The sequence below is a fragment of the Chroicocephalus ridibundus genome, chromosome 4 (genome assembly GCF_963924245.1).
Source record: "Chroicocephalus ridibundus chromosome 4, bChrRid1.1, whole genome shotgun sequence".
NCBI classification, from domain to species: domain Eukaryota; kingdom Metazoa; phylum Chordata; class Aves; order Charadriiformes; family Laridae; genus Chroicocephalus; species Chroicocephalus ridibundus.
The window spans coordinates 76,479,894-76,501,136 of NC_086287.1; the positions used below are offsets into that span (position 1 = coordinate 76,479,894).

Sequence of the window (21,243 nt, forward strand, 5' to 3'; positions counted from 1 at the left end):
GAATCAGTACTGCTGTACCAAATATTGTTAGGTTAAAAAAAAAATCTTTTATCATCAGATGACATTTTATCAATTATGGCCAAACAGTCTCTGAAATTTAGCAGTTATTTTCTTCTTAAAAGAAAAACCTGAATCTAGAATTTGTTTGTAAGTGTGCAAAAAGCCTTTTGCTTTATTTAATTTTACCCATGTTACAAATAAGGATAAAGATTAACCAAAATAATCTTAAATACAGATATTCACCATACAAACGTTATATTGTCTTTCTCAGTTTTTAAACATGTTTTTCATCTTCAGCAATATCAGTCACAAATGTATTAATTTTTTACATTTAGCATTTGTTCCTAATTTGGCCAATATCAGAGTGTAAGTATTACATACTAATGAAATACTATAGTACTTGTGGCTTTTAGCCTTGGAAGGAAAAACTTGTGATGAGAAAAACATTTATTTATTTATTTGTTTGTTTGTTGAATGGTTTTGGGGTTTGTATTTTTGTCAAGATGCTTCATCGTTATAATTTTAGAAAATCTGAAGGTATCAGGCCGAAGAGTTTTGGGACTGACTCTCTAACAATAGCCTCACATTTAAATGTAGGGGGTTTGCTCAGATTTTGGGCTGGGGAGAAATACCGTAACCAGACAGGAGTGATACGTATGAGAATGAAATCATCGTAAGTGTGATGTCATCGGTGTGGTCAATATGCTGGTCCCATTGTATTGCTCTGACATAAACTGTTACCTTGATCTGGACAAAACCCCCACTTGCGGTCGTCATCATAGCTACTGGTAGAAGCACACCACAGCTTGCCGTCATTGCGACCTGCACTTGTACAGGACTCGTATTTATTCCCAAGGAAGATGAAGGGGAATACACAAGGGGCTCCCTCTGAATTGCCACCAACTGTTGACATGGCTGTGGAAAAGGACAGAAGAACACAGTGAGAAGGGAATCCCTTTTGTGAGATTAAGCTGATGCATCTTCTTCTAAACTACACATTAAAACCAAAAAGCAAGCAGAAAATTTGCAGTCTTTTTACAAACATGAGGAGTAAGATAAAAGTAGTGTTTGAAAAGAAGATTGTCTGACACAGGAAAAAAAGGAAGAAGTCTAGGCATTGCCATTGCAATGAATTTGCCAATAGTTTTGGTGGGAGTAAGAATGAGCCCCAGACTCATGTTCACAGCTCTGAGAAAGCAGCAGGTAACAGTGTTTTGTGGAAGGTGATTGCGTAGCAAGTACCTTTTGATGGTTTTCCCGGTGATGTTTTAAAGTGTGTCTCAAGCAGGTTGAAGGTAGGTTTAGTGGCAGAAAGGTTAAAGGCTATTGAGTATGCATCTGGTTAGTAGGTGTCCCAGTGAAGTATAAGCTTTGAAGTAGAAAAAAACAACTCCAAAATGTCCAGAAGAGGAGTCGTATCAAATTAATTGAGGAAATGTTTTATGCTGTCAGCAGGGTACAGTTTAAAAGCATATGGTTTTAAACATTTTCTAAACAAAAGGATATCTAACGTGGATGACTTTTTAAAAAAACCCTGTATTTTCGCAAAAACTTGTGATTTTTTCCCCTGTGTTCTTATCTATGTAGTATATGGCAGTAATATATAAGAAATAACACTTGTATATGTGTGTACAAGTATTTTCTAGAGGGAAGAGGATGTAATGGTTTAAAATTACAGTTTAAAGTAGGTATCATAAACAGAGCAGGAAAAGAATATAAAAATCATTTAAATTCATCTACAAATGAATTTTAAATTCCTAAATTCCTTAAGTTCCTTTCAAATTATGGTTTATCTTCTGGGAAGGTACAGGAGAGCGACACAGAGGCAAAGCTGGTTGTGTCCCTAATATTATTTATTTCTCATTCATTATTATTAATTAATTAGCCAGAAACAAACAAACAAACAAATCACAGCTACTGCAAGCAATAACCTTTTATGCGGAAAAAAAGCTTAAGCTAAGTGTATTTCTTGGTTCCAGTGATAAAGACTATGTTGCCTAAGACTTCGGATATATTGATTCTACATATATTGGTTCTTTTGTTCATTAAACTAGCCTTTAGATTTTTCTCTTCCTGACTGTGTAGCAAGTTATAATGAATTTGTTCCTTTCTTTTAATTTTTTTTTAAACATCTGTAAGGTAAAATTGAGGGGTTACACCTGGTTATCAAAAGTAACAGGAAGCCAAATACCAATACATCGCATCCCTGTTGCAAATGGTTAGGGCATTTTCAAAAGAGTCAAATCCAGGGTGCAGATAGGTTTGAATGTCGCTGCAGGGTGCAACAGGGTGAACGTGGCTTCCCCTTGGCTCTGGTAAAAGCTTGAGCTTTTAGAACTGCCATAGCTAACTTATACAGTCTAAATACTTATGACTCCTGAAATTGAACACCTGCCAAGCTATATAAGGCTCTAAATTAATTTTTATTCCTTTTATGTAGTAAAACTCAAGTTAAAAAGTATAAAAAAATGTGAAGAAACAGAAATCTATTTTTCTGGCTAAACCATTTCACTTAGTTCTTTTGAATTGCTGAAAAGATCCATTAACTCAAGCTTAACATACTAAACGGGATTTCTTTTTTCACGTGTAAATGGTAAGTATTAAGCTAAAATATTATTCATGCTTTCTTCTATCACATAAGACTTCTCTTCCAGGGCCATTAACAAATTGTAATCTACTGGTAATTATCCTGCAACGGTAGACATTTGGTCCTATGGTTCAATGACATTGGTGTATCCCTGATAAACTTGGTGTGCTGTGGCACACTGTATTGTTTACATAGATTGCTCCCTTCCTTGGCCACCTGTGCTGAAATTGTGCTGAACTCATCAACTTTTGTGTGCTCTGGTGAAGGTTTAAAAAAGGAGACTATTGTTATTTAAAACAACGACAAATTAGACTGTTATGCAAGGAACGTTCCTCGTACCAGTCTCCGGACAGAATCCATATTTCTTATCTCTATCGTAGTCTTCAGTGGTTCCACACCATCGGTATCCATCTGTCCTGCCTTCTGTTGTGCACTGGTCATAGGATTGGCCTTGAAATTTAAAGGGGAATTTGCATGGCTGCCCATCACCATTGCCGCCCATTGTAAAAAGTGCTGTAGGGAGAACGAAAGAGAAAAACGTCAATACGCAATGCTCAATATCAAGAGGGAATCACAGTGTGCCCATGGTAACATAGGAAGGTCTTGACAGAGATTAGGCAGCCATTGTGCGTGGTGCAGTTCACACTTAGAACCTCTATTTTACACAAACAGTGAAATGCTTTGGCAAGATAGACCAGGGATGTTACAGTCTCACAAGTGTATAGAAGGAATGACTAATTGATCTTTATGAATGAACCTGGAACAAAGAAAATTCTCCCAAGCTGTTTGAATTGTGTATATCCTTTATAGCTTGCATCATAACATAAAATTAATATCCCTTCTTGAAACAACATTTAGAAAGAGGATTCTGAGAAAGTCATTCATGTTCCTTAGTGCTCTGCTAATTCCTTTACCTTGCATTAAAAATGGTAGCTAGAATGGCAAACTTTGTACAGAGGCACAGACACACCAGATTGGTTTTTCCTGATAGCCATCTGTGCACATTTTCAGTTTCTTGAAGACACTGACATACAGTAGAGTTGATGTCAAATAATAACCTGTTGGCTTTTCCTCTAGGTTTTGCTTCTCATTTCTGAGAATCCCTGCAGCTACGCTTAGGCACTCAATAGATCAGCAAGAGGGGGCAAATATGACTCCTCTGACAAAGCTGAGCACTGGCGGCTTCTGTCCTTTGCTTTGTTAATGTTGCTGTAGGTAGTGTGTTGGTCTTCTAGGAGCTGTTTATTATCTGTCCCCATACACAAACAAGGCCTCAGGGCTCAACCCTGAGAACCACAAATCTCTCTCATGGATGAAGGAGTACAGATTAAACTGAGTCACCAGTTCTGGGATCTCTTTTAGGATTTTAGTAACTTTCTGGGATATCTAGAGGAAGCAGATAAAATCTCTCATGCTGATATTTAAAAAATGGATGTCCAAATTGAATTACATGAAGATGCATGTGGTGTGGACCATCTGACACCTTGTGAATCTGCCTGTGTCTTCTCTTGGCTGCTCCATCCGTGGGAATTCTCAATGGTAGGACAGTGTCTATGGGTGCCATGTGCTGGTGAGAGAAAACCATGAGGGCAACAAACTGGGACGGGCTTTGCACTGAACAGAGCCAAAAAATCCTTCGTGTAGCCATGTGCTAATTCCCCTGAGATTTAAGAACAGCACCTCAGAATGGAACACATCTGTTTGAATTCCCAGTGTAAAGTACGCATGATTTGGCCCTTTTTAAGGTGCCCAAGGGGACACCTTTCTCCCTCTGTTTCCCCCAGTTTAAAGCTAATGCTAAAACCCAAACGTGTATGTGGGAAGGCTTGGCAGGTTATTTCTACTTTGCTGTTGTCATTTTTGATGACCAAAATGCCATTGTAGCTTCTTTGTGTAGGATTTGAGAGGTTTTGCCTTTGCTTAGTCTGATACATCGATGGGAAGAGACGTTGTTTATGAGTGTGCTTCACTTTTTAGAGTAGTAATAAATAAAAACCCAAGATCTTTTCTGGCTGAAGGGTGATCGGGAAGGCTTCTAATGATGGGGTATTGTGACAGAGATGATTCATTCTGCCTTTTCCACTTAAATCAGTAATTGGCCACAGTATCAGAGGCATGAACCAGAAAGTTACTGCACTAAGTTCCAGTCCCACTAAGGAGAGGACTTGGAGCTTTGCAGGCCTGGCTCACGCACATGAGTTCGCTGAACTTCTGATCTGGCTGAGCTCTCATCTGTATCCTTCTGCATCCCGGACATGGAAGCAGCCACACAGAGGTCCCATCTCTAGGCAAAAGATAACCGCAACATGCATTGTGCCCCCCCAAAAAGAGCAAGCTGCAGCTGTTTGTATTTGTCTCAGATGCTGTAATAAGTTAGGAAACGTGCATTAACTAGGACTGTGGCTGTTGTGATTGGAGAAAAACTTTATTTTTTTTATAAAGAAATGATAGAATTGGAAGGCAAAATTAAACTGAGTTGTTTAGATGACTCATTTACCACATGAGCTGCTTCCAGCTCTAGATCTGGCAAACTCAGTATTTTAATAGCCTTTTTTTGTTGGTTTAAATGTGCTAAGTTGCAAAAACCTTATGGAAAGTCAATCTATTACTGCTTTGCATGGAGTCTTTCTGAGTCACAGTCAAAATGCAGTTTTTCATTTTGCCTGAGGTAACATCATGTGATGGTAACAATAACAGTTTATTAAGTTTTCAAATCCTCCCCCAGCCTTAACTAGAAAATTCTTTGCTTTAATGTAAATGAAAGTTAAAGACAGAGACCAGGACAGTTTCCCCCAAAACATAACAAAAGCTTTATTTACTTGCAAGGGGATCTTTAAGGGCCTGACTCTTGTTCTGCATCATGGTAAGCTCAGCAATTTAAAAATTAGTGAAGATACGCTGATGTGAGAGCAGATTCAGACTGGACAGTACTAATCTGTGAGCCGCAGTGCGCTGTTAGCTCTTCCCAGAAAAACCAGCCAGTTGTGATGTAAGGAAACCTCAGGCTGGAAGGCTGCTGAAACCCTGTGGCACAGACCCAAGGTGGAGGTAGCTGCAGCTCCAAGAGGGTTCTGCCTGGGAGAGCAGTTGAGCAGCAGCCTATGAGAACTGTGCCTGGTGTGAGGGAGGTACAGGCAGAATACAGATCTCAATAACATTAGATATCAGAGGACCAAAGTTAGGACCCTAAACTCTCTGTCGTGCCAGTGGAGTTTGGTAAAGAGAGAGATTCGAGATCCCTTGATTCCACAGGGCAAAGGAGAGGTTCAGCCCACCTACATAAGATTTGTGTAGTAGGTAGATCACTTTCTGCTTTGACAGTTCAATCAGTCTACAAAATTAGGGTACAGATCTGGGATTAACTTTAGAAGAGCCTAGTGCAACCCTATAGTTTAAAAAATGTTTCCAAATATGCAGCATGGCTCTATAAGAAGAATTGAAACTAACTTCAGTGAATTAAACGGGAGAAACAAACACTGACAACTAGGAATGTTGCCCCCAACACAAGGCTCTATGATGTAAATCCTCCCCTATCTGAATGTATTAGCTGGGTTTTAGCAAAGGGTGTTTTGGAGTAATGACTGAACAATGCAGCTCTGAATTTAATAAGAAACATCTGTGCATAACTGTTCAAGGATCTTGCAAAACAATTGCATCAGAAACAAAAGGCTGAAACCCTTCTGTTCCGTTTCAGAAACCTTGACACAAGCATTTCCAGGAATATCAACTTCCAGAACCAACTCTCCCTGACAGTGCTTCACTGCTCACATTTTCAGTCTTGTATGAGTTTGGGAATTTACAAAGGTATCAGTCAGGGTACGTGGATCTCCGTTTGTCCAGTGACCTATAGTCCGGGCTTCATCCTGACTATATCCAAGCATTTGGAGTATTGTAAAGAAATAAGCCTAATTTTGCTCTTTTACAGCTGGAAGGATTAACCTGAGGCAGAAGAGATTTGGGTAAAGGTGGGGAATGAAGGAGATGGCAAAGTTTTAAGAAAAAATGATGGTGCGGGTATGTGTGTGTGCACACATATAGTCTACTGAAGTAAATGTTAGGCTAAAGAAGCTAGCTCTAAAAGTCATGTAACTAATGATAACTTTTTATTTTTAATTAACTGAAGTCTGTTAAAAGTTCACACTCCTGCTTGTTCATCCCCTATGGTTATATAAATTGCTGTCACCGTGGTAGATCCCAGCTCTAAATGTGACCTATAATGGGAAATTAGGGTTTTGCAAATTAAAGAATATGTTTTTTATCCCATTAGGGCTAGAAGACTGCTACGTTCTACAACAGATTATCTTTGCAAAACCCTAGCATCCTGGTGCAGAAAATTTGTAATCTTACATGGGATGGGGAAGGACTCTTTGTTAGGGAGTGGGGCGATAGGATGAGGGGTAACAGTTTTAAACTGAAAGAGGGTAGATTTAGGTTAGGTATTACAAAGAAATTGTTTGCTGTGAGGGTGGTGAGCCCCTGGCCCAGGTTGCCCAGAGAAGCTGTGGCTGCCCCATCCCTGGAGGGGTTCAAGGCCAGGCTGGACGGGGCTTGGAGCAACCTGGGCTGGTGGGAGGTGTCCCTGCCCAGGGCAGGGGGTGGAACTGGGTGGACTTCACGGTCCTTTCCAGTCTAAACCATTCTGTGATTCCATGATTCTATGATATTGGAAATTGTACGGTCTTGCAAATGAACTTGAGAAATCCCCAAAATTTGTCAAGCAGGAATCCATTTAGTGTTTGGCTGCAATAGGATACCAGAGAAGTTTTGAAGACAGGGTATCTGAACTTTTTCTACGTACACATCTGTGATCTTTTGAAAAATTAAGTGTACTTAACTGACACCTACATATTAATGCATATACATGTGTTTTTTACAGTACTCATTGAGGCTTGCCTGGGACATGTTGGGCTGTGCTTGTGCATTCTTGGTCTACCAAAACCCTGATCATGTCTTGTTTTGTTAGCTTTGCATCTTAAGCATCACTAATTTCCTTTCAGCAATTGGCTTTCCCTTTCCTTGTACTGACTGTATGTACCCATAATATTATAAATAAGTTTAGTACTATTGTTCAAGCAGGATTAGCATGAGTCCAACAAAAGCTCCATTATTTTCTGTTTCATTCTCTTTCATAACTCTGTTTTTATTTATTGTGACACAGCAGTAGCTGGCAGGAGTTTTAGTGACCTTGTGGGTCCATTGCTCAGGACGTAAGGTAACAAGAGTGATGAAACACACCCTGCTGCCAAAAGCTTATAGCAGTCAGTTATGTGCAAAGGGAAAAAAGTGCATGTGGGAAACTGCAGTACTGGGAGTGTTGGTGAATATAGGTGCCAGCACTGGAGCTGGCAAACAGGAGATGGAGCAAGCAGCTAAAAGCCCCTTACCTTCTCTACTCTTCTCACTGCTCATAAATTAGCACAGTAGGCTACAGCCAATTAAAATTAATTGCTTCTCTAAAGGTTTCCTGCTATGTGATATACAGGAGATCAAATTAACACTCATATAGTAATAAATTGTCCAAAATCCTATATCCAGTATAATTCATCTTATATCCATCAAGACTTTCAAGCATATAAGTACATCTTCTCGATGTTTAAACTGGAAACATAGTGTCATAATTTCATTTGAAAGATAATAATAATCATATCTTGTATATATTTTTTAAAAGTTATGGCTAGATGAAAGCATCATACACATTGTCTAATTTGTAAATGAGTGTTTCCAAATATGAAATAAATTGCTTGTGAAATGGAGGATTCTGTTCACATTCCAAAGAGTTAGAAATTAAGTATGATCCTTGCTTTCCTAGACCCTCTAACAGTGTTCTACACATATTGATACCGAGTTACGATTTCTGAAATACTGTGTCATTCCTGTATCTAAAGTCAGCTGTTGGAACTGCTTCATGAGTAAGAATCCTAAGACCTGTGTCAAAAATAAAACCCTAAATTCTAAAAAGGTGAGTGCTCTCCTAGCTAGCAATTTCCAATGTACCAACATATAAATAACTTTGTACCAGCATAGATACTCATTGAAATTCAATCGTTTTTATTTTAATAAGCAGTATGAGGTCATTTAAAGAGTGATTTGTGACAATAATAGTGTCACATTGCACTAAGAGGGCTCCTGGGGTCAGAGGACCTGGGAAACCTATTGGTAAAATTGGTATGCAAAGTTATAGAGGTTTGGCTTAATGGGTTTCATCCTTAACTGCCAGTTTTTGTCAGTTACTGGTCTTGAAGGAGATGTAACTGCAATTGTTAGCGGAATAGCCTGCAATTTAGGGAGAGATTTCTGTCATTTAGTGTGCTCCATCTCCAAATTTGGCCCAATCCTTACTCTAAAAGGTGGCTGTCTTTCCTGGATTGTGAAACTGAACCTGTAGTGTCTTTGATGCGTATATGGGGCCGACATTGCTTCCGACATATCTTCAATGTGTCCTTGATTTTAGAGAAATGCCTCCGCCTGGGTCATTGTCAGTTACAAACTCTCCTATGCCAAGGGAGCCTTTAGGCAGTTTTGTCTGCTTAGATACTGAAGAGATATTAAAAGCAGTAAAACTAAATTGACCAGAAAGGAAGTGGAAAAAGTACAAGGAGAAGTGGATGGGCAAAATAAATAGGGAACAGTCTACCAGGAGAAAACAGTAGAAGCAATGATCTACTTACACTCATGGGGACAAAAGCCATATTTGCCATCTGCATCAAAGTCTTTGGTTGTGGAACACCAGAGGAATCCGTCACTGCGCCCTGCGTCTGTGCAGCTGTTGTATTCCTTGCCATTGAACCAGAAGGGAAATTTGCAGTATTCACCATCTGCGTTTCCATACTTCACTCTAACCACTATAAAGCGAACAAACACAGGGATGAAATTAGCCACCAACTGATATAAAAAATACAGTTTCTGGAAATCTTCTTTTGCTGGAGGACATTGGTATAGAAATGCAGTCTGAATTTCCACTTTGAAATTCAATATGCTGTTGGTCTCTCTATTGGCAAGATGATCATAGCTGAAATAATAACCGGTAATTTTGAAAGAATTACATGGATATTACTCATGCTCAAGTGTTAGAGTGAACAGTCCTTAGAATCAGCCCAGAAAAATATATATGTTGCTGTTACTATGGCAATGCAAACTTATAAACATGCTTTTAATACATTTAATAATTTAGTTTCTTTGGTAATATGGTCTAAAATGTTCAGTATAGTTTGAAAGGTTCCAGGCAGCAGTTGAGCATGAGCTGAGCATGCCTTGTGCCTCATAAACCACTTCGGTATTTCCAGTTTGACTTGAATGAGGTCTCCTGTGGCACTGGGGGGACTGGGTGTTAATGCAGACACACCCAGGTCCTGGGTTTTATTTCAGTTTGTCACATGTAGTCCTAAGACTACAGTGCTGGTGCTGTAAGATATGTTCATGTATAGCCAATTCACTTATCCATAGCATTTCTCTTGATGGCAGTAACTAACTGGATGCTTGTGCAGTATTTCCACAAATATGGAAAACAGTTTCCTCCTATTCATTATTAGTCTGAGGCAGGGATCCACTCCAGTTGCTGCATATACTGGTCAATGCTTTTGCTAAAGTTAAAAGAAAGCCAAACAGAAGGAAGTTGACTATTTTGGTATTAAAATTCAACTATTTTTTCAATGGGAGGGCAGCTGAGGAAACTAGAATTTGAAATGAAAGGCAAACGTGAGTTTGAATTCTTACTCTAAGTTTTCCAAATTATTTTACAGTAGAAGAATTATAATTAGAAATACATCATTGTGGCAAAGCTCAAACAGAAAAAAAAGAGGTTCCAAACTACTAATACTTGGTCTTGTTTGTCTAGTTCAGGTGATACTATCTGGACTTCGGTTGTTTTCTTCTAAAGGGTATGGCAAGCTGCCTGTTAAAGATTCTTGGGGATGGTCTTAATCCACTGTTTGATGTCGATTTTGCTTCAGTCATCAGCATGAGGGTTTATATTTGATTTGGTTTTGACATGAGTATATAAATCCTTATTTAGGTAGATGGTTCCATTTTTAACAACTGGAGCCACAGCTTAAGTCATCTTAAAAGGGTATGCCAGCTGAAAAGCACTGGCCACTCTGCCTCTTACAAATGAACCTAATGATGTTGTACTTTGTGTACCTGAGAACTGAAGCATTCAAAATTGTAGTTGTGGCTTTGTACTTTTCCCACAATTCATGAAGGTTGTGCAGCATCAGGTCCATTATTAATTCCGGTTTTCAAGGGGCAACAGTAGAGGAACAGAAAGGGAAATCCTAGGTAACATTTATGTAGGAATGACAAAAGCATTTTATAGAGAACAATTTGAATTGTATAAATTAATTTTGATCCCCTAACATTTTTTGACATGTCAATGAAAACATTTCGTGCAGTGCCTGAAACAGCATTAAAACATAGCAGCCAGCAGACCATATGTTCTGAAATATTAAAAAGTCTGGTACCTTGCCCCTCTCCAAGAGTCCACAGTTCATCATCATCAAAATGGGAGTCTCCTCCAATTCCTGGCCCCGGTGCAAAGGCATGAGCCAGGAGACCGTCTTTGCCATCAAATGGATAGCCATCACCATGTTCTGCAGGAGGAAGCAGACAAAAAAGAACGGTTTCTAATGACCTCAACTCTGACAGAGTCCTTACATGAATGATGATTATCATGTGTACTTTCCCATCCAAGACAGCAGCAGAATACTCTAGTGAGTGAGTTTATTGGTATGGTTTGTGCTGGCAAGACTGAACCAGAAGAGAAGCCGCCAGTTCTTACAAAGAACATGAAGTGTCAGTACGGCAGTTGTCACTGCATGTTATTTTATATCTCATAAGTATTGTGGAAAGGAGTCAAAGACTGTGAAGAACAGTGAAATACTGTACATTAGATGTATGACTGCATACAGACTGCTAGTTCTCAATGGAGACTGGTAGGAGCTGTAAAATAAACATTGCAGATGAAAGGTATTTTCAGATTATTCGTATCAGTCTCCAACACAGAGACTGGAAGGTAAAGGCAGATTTCTTTTTGCAGGCTACTCTTTTCTGCTGCACCTCAAACTGCTGTGCTCTTTTCTTTGTGCAGGATACTGACAACTTTAAGCAGGAAAGCAAATCAGTGGAGTGTCTCAGTAGTGGGTCTCTGGAAAACCAGCTCTTATTCAGTGCTCTGAGGCCTGTGAATGAGCCTATTCCTCCTCCACATCAGCCACTCCGAGACTCAGGCAGCTCACAGGACAACAGCAGGTTAAGTAGCTCTCCTGTTATTACACTGTAGGCTTTTCTTGGAAGTACACCGCATGTGGGTAAGGCAGGCTGGCAAGGGCATAACCCTGTTATTCATAGCTTTCTCACCACACTGACCTGTGCATCAAAGCTGGCTGCCAGCATCTCCAGTTGCATCATTTCAGGCCTTTTGGTCTGATGTCTTGCCATTTAACAGGAGCCCTAAATACACAGGCCCGATTCTCTACTCTCTTACACCAATTTCATGCTTGTGTCACTCTCTTAATACTAGTTCAGTTAATTCATTTCAGTAGATTAGTGTGTCAGTTGTCAAGAAGATTTCGACATGTATTAGATGCTTTACTCCCACTTATTTCAAAGTAGATGCCATGGTTAAGAGAAAGCTTAAAAATGAAAAACCTTGTGGATGTCCCAGCTCCTGTGAATCTGACATGCAGTAAAGTGATAAGAATGAATGAACTTGGAAGAAGTTGTTCTCCCACTGTTTCTGAGCTGACTATAACGAGCAAGTACTAAACCCAGCAGTAACACTTCTGCTTTTGTAAGACTTCTTTTTGCAAACCAAGCCAGCCTGGATGAGGATCTGAAGTTTTAGTTCCGTACAGAATCTCTCAAGCTTTTGTGGTCAACTCATCAGTAGCTAAAGCAAAGAAAACCAGCTTGAAATGAAGTCTTTCACAAAGAGCTCAGTTATTCTTCGAACTGTTCACTTCACTTCCAAAGTCTACCTCCCAAGTGATTGGCTGCACAAGTACCTTCATTAGTATTAAAAATTCTGTGACTGTCCATAAAAAGTTAAAATGCCCCAGGTTTACACTGAAAAGCTATAAACTTTCTTTCAAAGGAAAACCCAAATTAATTGAGAAGGCATGTACAATGAAAATAAAACAAGTCACCTATCATCAGCTGGACTGAAACCATAATTCAGCTTACAATTCATATTTTTAAATTCCTCAAGACCAAAGAATGCATTGAAAACCTGCATTCTGCTGGGCTAAGGAACAGATACCAGCTAGGGAGTCAAAACTGAAAGTCACAAATCCATTTTTAAGCTCCAGTATGTTAGGACCGCCACCACTGTCACTGCAAAACTGAGTACAAAACTATAAGTAAACAATACGATGGTATTCCATTCTCTTCTGTGGCGGGAAGCCAGCTCACATCATCTGAAGAGCTGTACCAATATTTCCCAGTTCTATTTCTGATTTGTAAATTTAAAAATAAAATGTTGCCCCTAGTGATTCTCTTTTGGAAAGATAAATATAGTATAAGGATATTGTATAAATACTTCTCTCTCTCTTGTGTATAAGAAAGAAAAAAAAAAATCTTAGTGAAATTAGATCTTAGCTTGTATAAGCCAAGTGCAAGCTAGGACAAGGTTTGCCAGAAAGGCTCACGGGTACTACTTATTGAGGGTAGATCATTCCAATACTAAGGATTAATGAAAGGAACAAAACCAAAAACATATGTAAAAATAGAAAAATATACCCCATCGGCCAAAATTAATCATAATGTCTGCTTCTCCATCGTTTATTCGGTTAAATCTCAGCGGTGTGACATCACTCCAGACTTGAAAGGCTCGAGCAAAGGCATCATCTACTGTCTCAGGATCCAAGTCCGGAGTATAGCCTATAATCCTTAGAGGTAAGAGGAAGAGTTAAATAACACATAAACCCCCTCCCAGTATTTGTTGTTTACTGATCAAAATGCTGAGTAGACTCAGTGGTGAAACCGGTTAAGAGGTAACAGTGCTCCACGTGAGATCTAGACACTTGCCTTTGATTGAGATGTGGCACTTACTATTTATTTTCCTTTGGAATTGATGCATCAGCATGAAGAAATTTATATAGCCAGAGGCCGCAAAGTAGTATGCCTGCATGGTAGTGGGCCTTGTATAAAACATTCAGGGGTTTGCATCAGCGCTGAGGTGCTGGCAAGACATCACCTTCTTTTGCTCCATTAGATTTGAGGTTTACATTTTTGTAGACTACTTAGCTTGCAAGTCATGCTGTCACTTTAGACATGAACATACAAGCACATCTGGAGATATAAGATTTATTTGCTGGAAAAAGAGCTAAATAATGTTCTGAAACTTTCAACTGTAGATTCTTTTACTCTTTAATAATAACAAAAACCCAGCCCTTCTCTCTCACCTTTGTAGTTAGCTGTATATCATTTCATGCCAGTTGAATGCTAATCCTTTACCAGTGCGTCAGTTACGTTGGCAATAGGATACATGGGGAAATAGGAGGTAAAAGCATGTAGGATAGAGCCATAGGCTTAAGTGCATTGCTTGCTGCTTCTTCATATATTTTAATTGGACTTCTTAGTGCCTTATATTGTAGAGAGCTAACCTCCATGTAAAGACAAGTTTCCAGTTGTGCATAGTGAGGGAAATGACTTTGTGCATAAGGAGAATGAGGAAGAATCAGAGGAAGCACATCAGCGAATGAGGGCTCTGAGAGCTTCAACGGGCTTTTTCAGTGTTTATTAGGCATGAGGGATGCTATGGGATGCTTTGTAGTACTGTGTCCAGCTTTGGAGTCCCCAACATAAGAAGGACATGGACCTGTTGGAATGGGTCCAGAGGAGGGCCATGAAGATGATCAGAGGGCTGGAGCACCTCTCCTATGAAGACAGGCTGAGAGAGCTGGGGTTGTTCAACCCAAGAGAAGGCTCTGGAGAGACCTTATAGCAGCCTTCCAGTACCTAAAGGAGGCTACAGGAAGGATGGGGAGGGACTCTTTATGAGGGAGCATAGTGATAGGACGAGGGGTAACGGTTTTAAACTGAAAAAGGAGAGATTTAGATTAGACATTAGGAAGAAGTTCTTTCCTGTGAGGGTGGTGAGACACTGGAACAGGTTGCTCAGAGAAGTTGTGGCTGCCCCATCCCTGGAGGTGTTCAAGGCCAGATTGGACGAGGCCTGGAGCAACCTGGTCTAGTGGGAGGTGTCCCTGCCCAGGGCAGAGGGGTTGGAACTAGGTGATCTTTAAGGTCCCTTCCAACCCAAACCATTCTATTGTTCTATAACTTGTGAGGAAGCAGCAGACCAGATCAAGCAGTTAAGACAAATCTGCTGTTCATTCTCATTGGTGCTAAAAATTTGTTCCCGGACCACCTAAGGTAATGAGAATTTCTTTTATTACCGACTTCAGTGAGAGCTGTATTGGTCCCTAGCTCTGCAGAGTAAGAAATGAAAACATGCCAAACATATTACAAATAGTTTGTTTTAAATCATGTCTGTATATATCTGAAATACATTTGTTTTATTTTAAAATCTATTTGATGACTGTTGAATGCAGAGAAGTTTGTCCTCCTGCATGGCCTCTGCAGTCAGTGAGTACTGTGGTCCCTGTCAAGCAGATGAGCAAGCGAGAACTGCTCCGGTTGCCTTAGGATGCTTGCAGCAGAGCAAAGAACAAAACCAAAATCTCTTTAGTCTCAACCAGAACCATAAAGTTAAGCTTTAGATAATTATTCCTGAAACTTTACAATTTGAAATTTCAGAGATGGTTGCTAAAGCACCTAGTAGTTATCCAAACACAAAAAGATTCTAATTCAAGAAATTCTGTCTAGCCCTCTATGCAGCTCCTTCACTTCTAAGGGTCTTGTTTGATTGGTTCTTAAAAGGTTATGTATGAGCAAAACCCAACACCACCAGCCAGTACCTGTATGTTATATGATTCTTTTCCCATTTTGGCTTTCTTGGAAAGAAGTTGTAATTGGCTACATCTGGGTTACCGCAGCGGGGTTTCTTCATTGTCTCAATAGTATTTTGATCCAAATCTCCAGTTTCAGGCAGCCCAAAAAATTTCTGCATTTTCTTCAAAGTATCTTTCAGGACAAATAAATTGCAACTGTCTTTTGGGCACCCATAGTATTTATTCAGGTATTGCTTGAAAAAAAAATCACAGAACACAAGACTTCAAAATTCATAAAAGAAATAGTTAATCATTACAAATAAATACTGTAATTCCATGTTAGCTTCCCATCTGTAATTTGCAAGTTTTCTTTTCAAAATTACTATTATTAGTAACTGAGAAACCAGCAGAATCTCCTTAATTGACACAAACCATCCTTGATCACACAACATTGCTAATTATGCAATCATTTCCACTATTAGCTATCACCTTTACTTAATGAATTGCTTTATTAGTAAGTAGAGCATGGAGCTTTAATGTAGAACTACAAAGTAAAAATGGGTTTATCTTTTTTGGTTTCCTTATGATGTATAAATCTGCTTACAGTTTTAGATTTTGTGTATTTTTTTTTTTTTTCCTGGAAGACTCTGTGGATTATTGAGAAACTTGCCGTGGTATAAAAGCAACCACACAAATGAGACCACGTTAATTGAAAAGAAAAAAACCCCATTGTTTATTCAAACTGCATAGAGCTATTTCAATGTTGTGTGTGTTTGCTTTTGACTCAACCATTGCAAAGGCCTGAGGAAGGTGGTCTTTGGTAACATCTCAGCTGCCTGGACACTGCAGCTAATCAATATCTGCATACTTAAAATTCCATCGAACACTCCAGCAGATTATGGCTGGAATGATCTTTTTGATACAACCACAGTGGCAGATCACAAAATCATCTTTCCTTAGGAAACAATGGTCATAAAGGATCAAAAAGGCAGCACAAATCCATTCTTTTCATCTCTTACATAAAATAATATCCACCCAAGTCTTCTCCACTTTCCAATTTGATCAGTGTGACCTAATTAGCAGGTGTAGTGCAGTTAAAAAAAAAAAAGTCTGCCGCTGCTTCTAATCCCAGAGGAGCAGTGGGTTAGTCTGTTCCCTGGCAATTGTTCCAGTTAAGCAGCCATGTCTTTCAGATGTGTTGAGATGTTGTGCATTTATGTTAAACTAAACTGTAGATAAACAGCTGTGGTCCTGATTATCCATACATGGTCCCCACCTTCTATGCAATACACAAGTGAGATCACACAAACAATTTAGTATTTAGTATTTTTTCCCTTAAGTTCAGTGTTGACTGGCAGAATAACCGTGAGCTTCTTGGGGTAGGGACGAGCCATGACAGAATGTCTGGTAGTCTCTAGCACGTGGTGAAACCTGACGTAAAAACATGGTCATTCAAATGAAAAAGAGTTACAAGAAGCAAATGAGAAAACTCCAGTAATATCTTCAGCAACTGTAGAAAATCCTTTATCAACTCTGTTCCTAACTGTAGACCAACAAACATGGCCACACAACAGACTGCTGCCTAGCTAGGGGTTTGGGATTCAGTGTTAGGATCCAAACTGAATTTGAGAAAACCTGTAGCTCAGGCTGTTGCCTTAGCTTGGACTGCTGCACAGATAGACTCAGTCACACTGTTTACATTACATAAAGCTTTAATTGTTGAATTTATGTCCTCATTCAGGGGTAGGTAAATGGATTATGATGAAGATGTTAGTTTGGGTACTTCTATAACGATAATAACCTATCATTATCTAATTCTTTTCATTCACAGGTTCTAAACAGCTTGACTAAACTATCTGGAGTTGTAGGCTTTATCCAGTGAAGTGAATCTTACGGTTCTCTTGCACAGAGATTTCAGGAACTCCACACTTAGGTCTGGGTTTGCACTATTTTATGCCTAGATCTAAGAGAAAAGCTAGAGCCATGAAAATGGCAGGTGTTCCCAAACTGATGTGTGGGCCACTGGTGACACAGAGCTGAGAGATGCCCTTGCTATTGATGCTGTTAGACAGGAAGGTTGCAAGTTAACTGGTCTTTCTGGTAAAACAGTCTGTAGCATAGGAAGAAGCATCCTTCAGGCATTGTATCCAAAATACTAACTACAAATCAGTAGGAAGACACCCTCAACAAGGCAAAGGTGTATTTGACAAAAATGTATCAGAAATCTCAGGGAAAATTATTTCTAACTGAGGATTACAAGAAGGCTGACAAAATAACGACACATCTAAGTTGTTGTGCCTGGAAATGTTCCTGAGGGAATCCTTACTTTACAGATCTAATTTATTGACTGAAGTTCACCCAGGAGACTGGGGATAAGACCACTGCATCAGAAAAATATAGCGAAGGATATTTGATGATTGCAGTTGGTCGAGCCACACTCCTCATTAAGTCCAGGCGTACCTCATCTACCCTGCACAGGAAATGGTTCAGAGCTTACTCAGAAAAAGGATTTAATCAAGATGTTACACCATTTCCTTCAGAAGGTCCTGCATCCACCTACTGACTAAGCACAGACTATGCCTAGTTTTTGTGATTTTTATAACTTCTGATGTGGTATTTCTCTAGTGCAGGCTGTGGCACCAGCAAATAATGGACACAGAATGGTTTCACCTTTGCTACCACTAAGCTTCTGTCTGCTTATAGTTAACGCGGCCTGGTGGCAATTATGTGAAATGCATTAAGAACATAACCACACAAGCCAGTTTGGAAGATCTGTTCTGATTGCAGTTTTCATTTTAATGTAGTGTGATAGATTTTTCTTATGCTTCTGTTTGCATCTCCCAGTGAGGTACCATGATATCATATAGACTGTACATCAGAACTGAAGTTTACTGAAGAAGCAGGATGCTGCTCTTGCCATTTTAGGTTTGGGAGTAAGATATACCACCAAAAATATAAAATAAGGCATGGTAAAGAATTTTACTTGCTAGGATTCTAAATAAAAAGCTGACCCCTCTCAGTTTTTCCTAAAATGGAGATTTTACTGAAGATGAGAAATGAACATAACCAGCTGTTCTATGAGAAGAGAATCTTGAAGAAAATGTAGTGTCTGTGTAAACCACATCTTGGCCTAGGCTGCAAAATTCAGTTTCCCCAGAGTCAGCAGGGAGCTGTGGTGATCTGGAATTTTGATCCAGCCCATTAATGAAACAGGGTCCAGCTGCAACATAGCAGTTTGTGTTCTGATGCTGATTGTTGGGGCTGTTCAGCTGGAGAGCGTCAGGGAAAGGCAGCCAGTTAGCGTTACCCAAGAATACTCCAGGAAAGACAAAGAAGAACTGCAGGGTTAAACCAGCTTGTAATTTTCCTCTGAGTACACGTAATAAATAGGTTGTTCGAAAGAAACAAAGATGAGGGGAGATGTGGATTACTGTTATTGAATAAAAGCCTGGCTCTGTCTAAGAAAATAGATTATTTAAGAGTGGTTAAATTATGATTAGACATGTGTGACCTCACTCTCCTCTCCCACATGCACTGCCTCCCCCCCATCCCCTGGCTGCTGTGCTGCTAAGGCAAAACCTTGGGTGAATTTGTTTTGCTAAAGGCTGAGGAGTGCCCTTTTGGGGTCAGTTTGTCTGTTTTTCTTAAACTTTCTACCACAGCTCCCATCTGGAAATTCTCTCTCTACCCTCCCCCAGACCTCCTTTAACCTGGCAAGCTTTTCCAAGATGCCCACCAACTCCTAAAGAAAAGCGACAAACTTTCAAACCTCTCTGTCCTAAAATAAGAATAATTTATCTCAATCTTCCTTAAAATGGACTTACTGCTGAAGAAGAGAAATGTCTATAATTTACATGCTAAAATAAGGATAATCCATCTCAGGCTCCCCTTAAATGGACTTCCCCATAATGTCATTTTTATGAAGGTCCACAGGGCTAAAATAAGGTTAGAATAAAATGCTGTAGAGTTACAGCTACAATTTGCTAATGCCACAGAAATCCACACTCCTTTTGTTGTTCCAGATTGAATTTGGAAAAAAATATTTCTTTAAACCTCTGATGAGATTTTATTTCAGTCAAAACTAGTCACAATGGCTTCAGAAACTTGAGCCAGCTTTGGATTGTAACTGTCCCTTAAAGCAGTGTTTATGCAACGCATGGTAAACAATCTGGAAAACAAACTTCTGAAAGCTGTGATACAGGCATTAAGTGAGTCTCGGCAGCCCTCACTTCTACTTGATTTAAGTTAAAAAAAATTAGATGTCTCTTATTTGCCCTTCTCCCCTCTTACCATTGCAATCTTTTGACTATAGTCACGGTGACTTAATGAAATTATTTTGCATGTTCAGACTTAAGGAAAAAAAAAAAAAAGAAAAAGACTTTCTTTGCCGGCTTTAAAAATTTTAAGAGAGGAAACATAACTTGGCTCTAGTTTTAACTTTTGAAAGCTGATACCTTTGCTAGCTAGCTAGCACTTCCAGAGACTCTAGGGAGAGAATGCTACAGTCATTCCTTAGCCTCAGCTGAAACAAGAAAGAAACATCTGCTTATGAAAGAACAATATAAATCTGAAGCAAAGATGAAACCAACACTTACCACTGCTAGTTCTTTGTCTGTTTTGGGAGTGCTGTCTCCAGGAAACTTAATGATTGGTGACGGTGCAGCTAAAGTTTTCTTAAAAAGATAAACTTGGATTAATAGTACTTCAAAAACGAAGCCACAGACAATGTGAGTCTTCATTCTGCCTAAACTTGTACTCTCCTCTTTGGAAAAAGATTTTCCCCGTCTGCCTGTCAGTTCCTTTAGCTGCACGGTGCACCAGTTGCTTATCTGCACATCTTAACTCTCGGAACCGTGTTCTCTTTTGCTTGCTCTAGCAATTCCTTTGTATGTTTAAAACATCCAGATGCGCAGTCTCAAGCTACCACAAGAGGAAGTCTGAAAACTAGTGGAAACATGAGAAAAGGGCAGTTACCAGATGTGATTGCTGTGATTTTAAGGTAGCAACAGGCAGATACTTATTACTGCTGAAAGAGGCCACATTTTCACCTCATTTGCATATATGAAAGCGTTTAGTTATGCCAGAGAGCAGAAAAAACCTAAATCTGACTTAATCTTGAAGATTAAGTGTCCCACATATATTTTGAATAAAGTAAATAAATAAATTCCTAAACATTATTTTCCTGGCCAAGTATTTTTATTATTTTTTAGCCTGTTTTTTTTTTTTTTTTGCCGTAGACATAATCATCTGCTTTAGTCATTTGTGGTTAACGGTACTACCTGGTGCCTTACAGTAAACATTTTGATTACGGATTTTGAGGCAACCCCTGCCCGCGCTGGTGCAGCCCAGTGAGGTTTCTTGTCCCACTCCTGCTGGGGCTCCACAAAGGGCAGGTCTGTGTACACAGGGCTCACCCCCACTTGGCGTGAGCGTCACTCCCTCCCTGCTCTGGGCAGAACGTGCAGAGCTCTGAATAAGATTCTTGTGGCTTGTTTGGGTTTAGAACCAGCTTGAGGCTTTGCCACCAACAGGCATGGCGTAGCACCTTAATCTACAGGGTAAGAGCTCGTCAGGCAGATTCAGCAATAGGAGTTATCCTCGATAATTGACATCGGGGAACGGTACAAAATTCAGAGTTTGTGCTGGGGGTTTGGTCCGCTGGTGCAGCTGCCTTAGTCTGAAATGCTGGTGTAAATACAGCCATTGTTGTGGACATTCTTTTTATTGTGTCATTCATAATATTGCCAGCCTTGAGATGTTATTACAAGT

General features: G+C 39.6%; 1 protein-coding gene across 1 annotated transcript in view; it reads right to left on the reverse strand.

Annotated features, from left to right (window-relative positions):
- MMP2 (matrix metallopeptidase 2) overlaps positions 1-20,399 on the reverse strand; it is a 39,245-nt gene extending 18,846 nt beyond the window's left edge. The window contains exons 1-7 of the mRNA XM_063334315.1: positions 20,070-20,399; positions 15,502-15,728; positions 13,319-13,467; positions 11,044-11,172; positions 9,256-9,429; positions 2,927-3,100; positions 742-915 (exon numbers count right to left, since the gene is read on the reverse strand). Coding sequence (XP_063190385.1) covers positions 742-915; positions 2,927-3,100; positions 9,256-9,429; positions 11,044-11,172; positions 13,319-13,467; positions 15,502-15,728; positions 20,070-20,213 — 1,171 coding nt within the window. The 5' untranslated portion in view covers positions 20,214-20,399. The remainder of the gene's footprint in view (positions 1-741; positions 916-2,926; positions 3,101-9,255; positions 9,430-11,043; positions 11,173-13,318; positions 13,468-15,501; positions 15,729-20,069) is intronic.
- Positions 20,400-21,243: the final 844 nt, after the last annotated feature.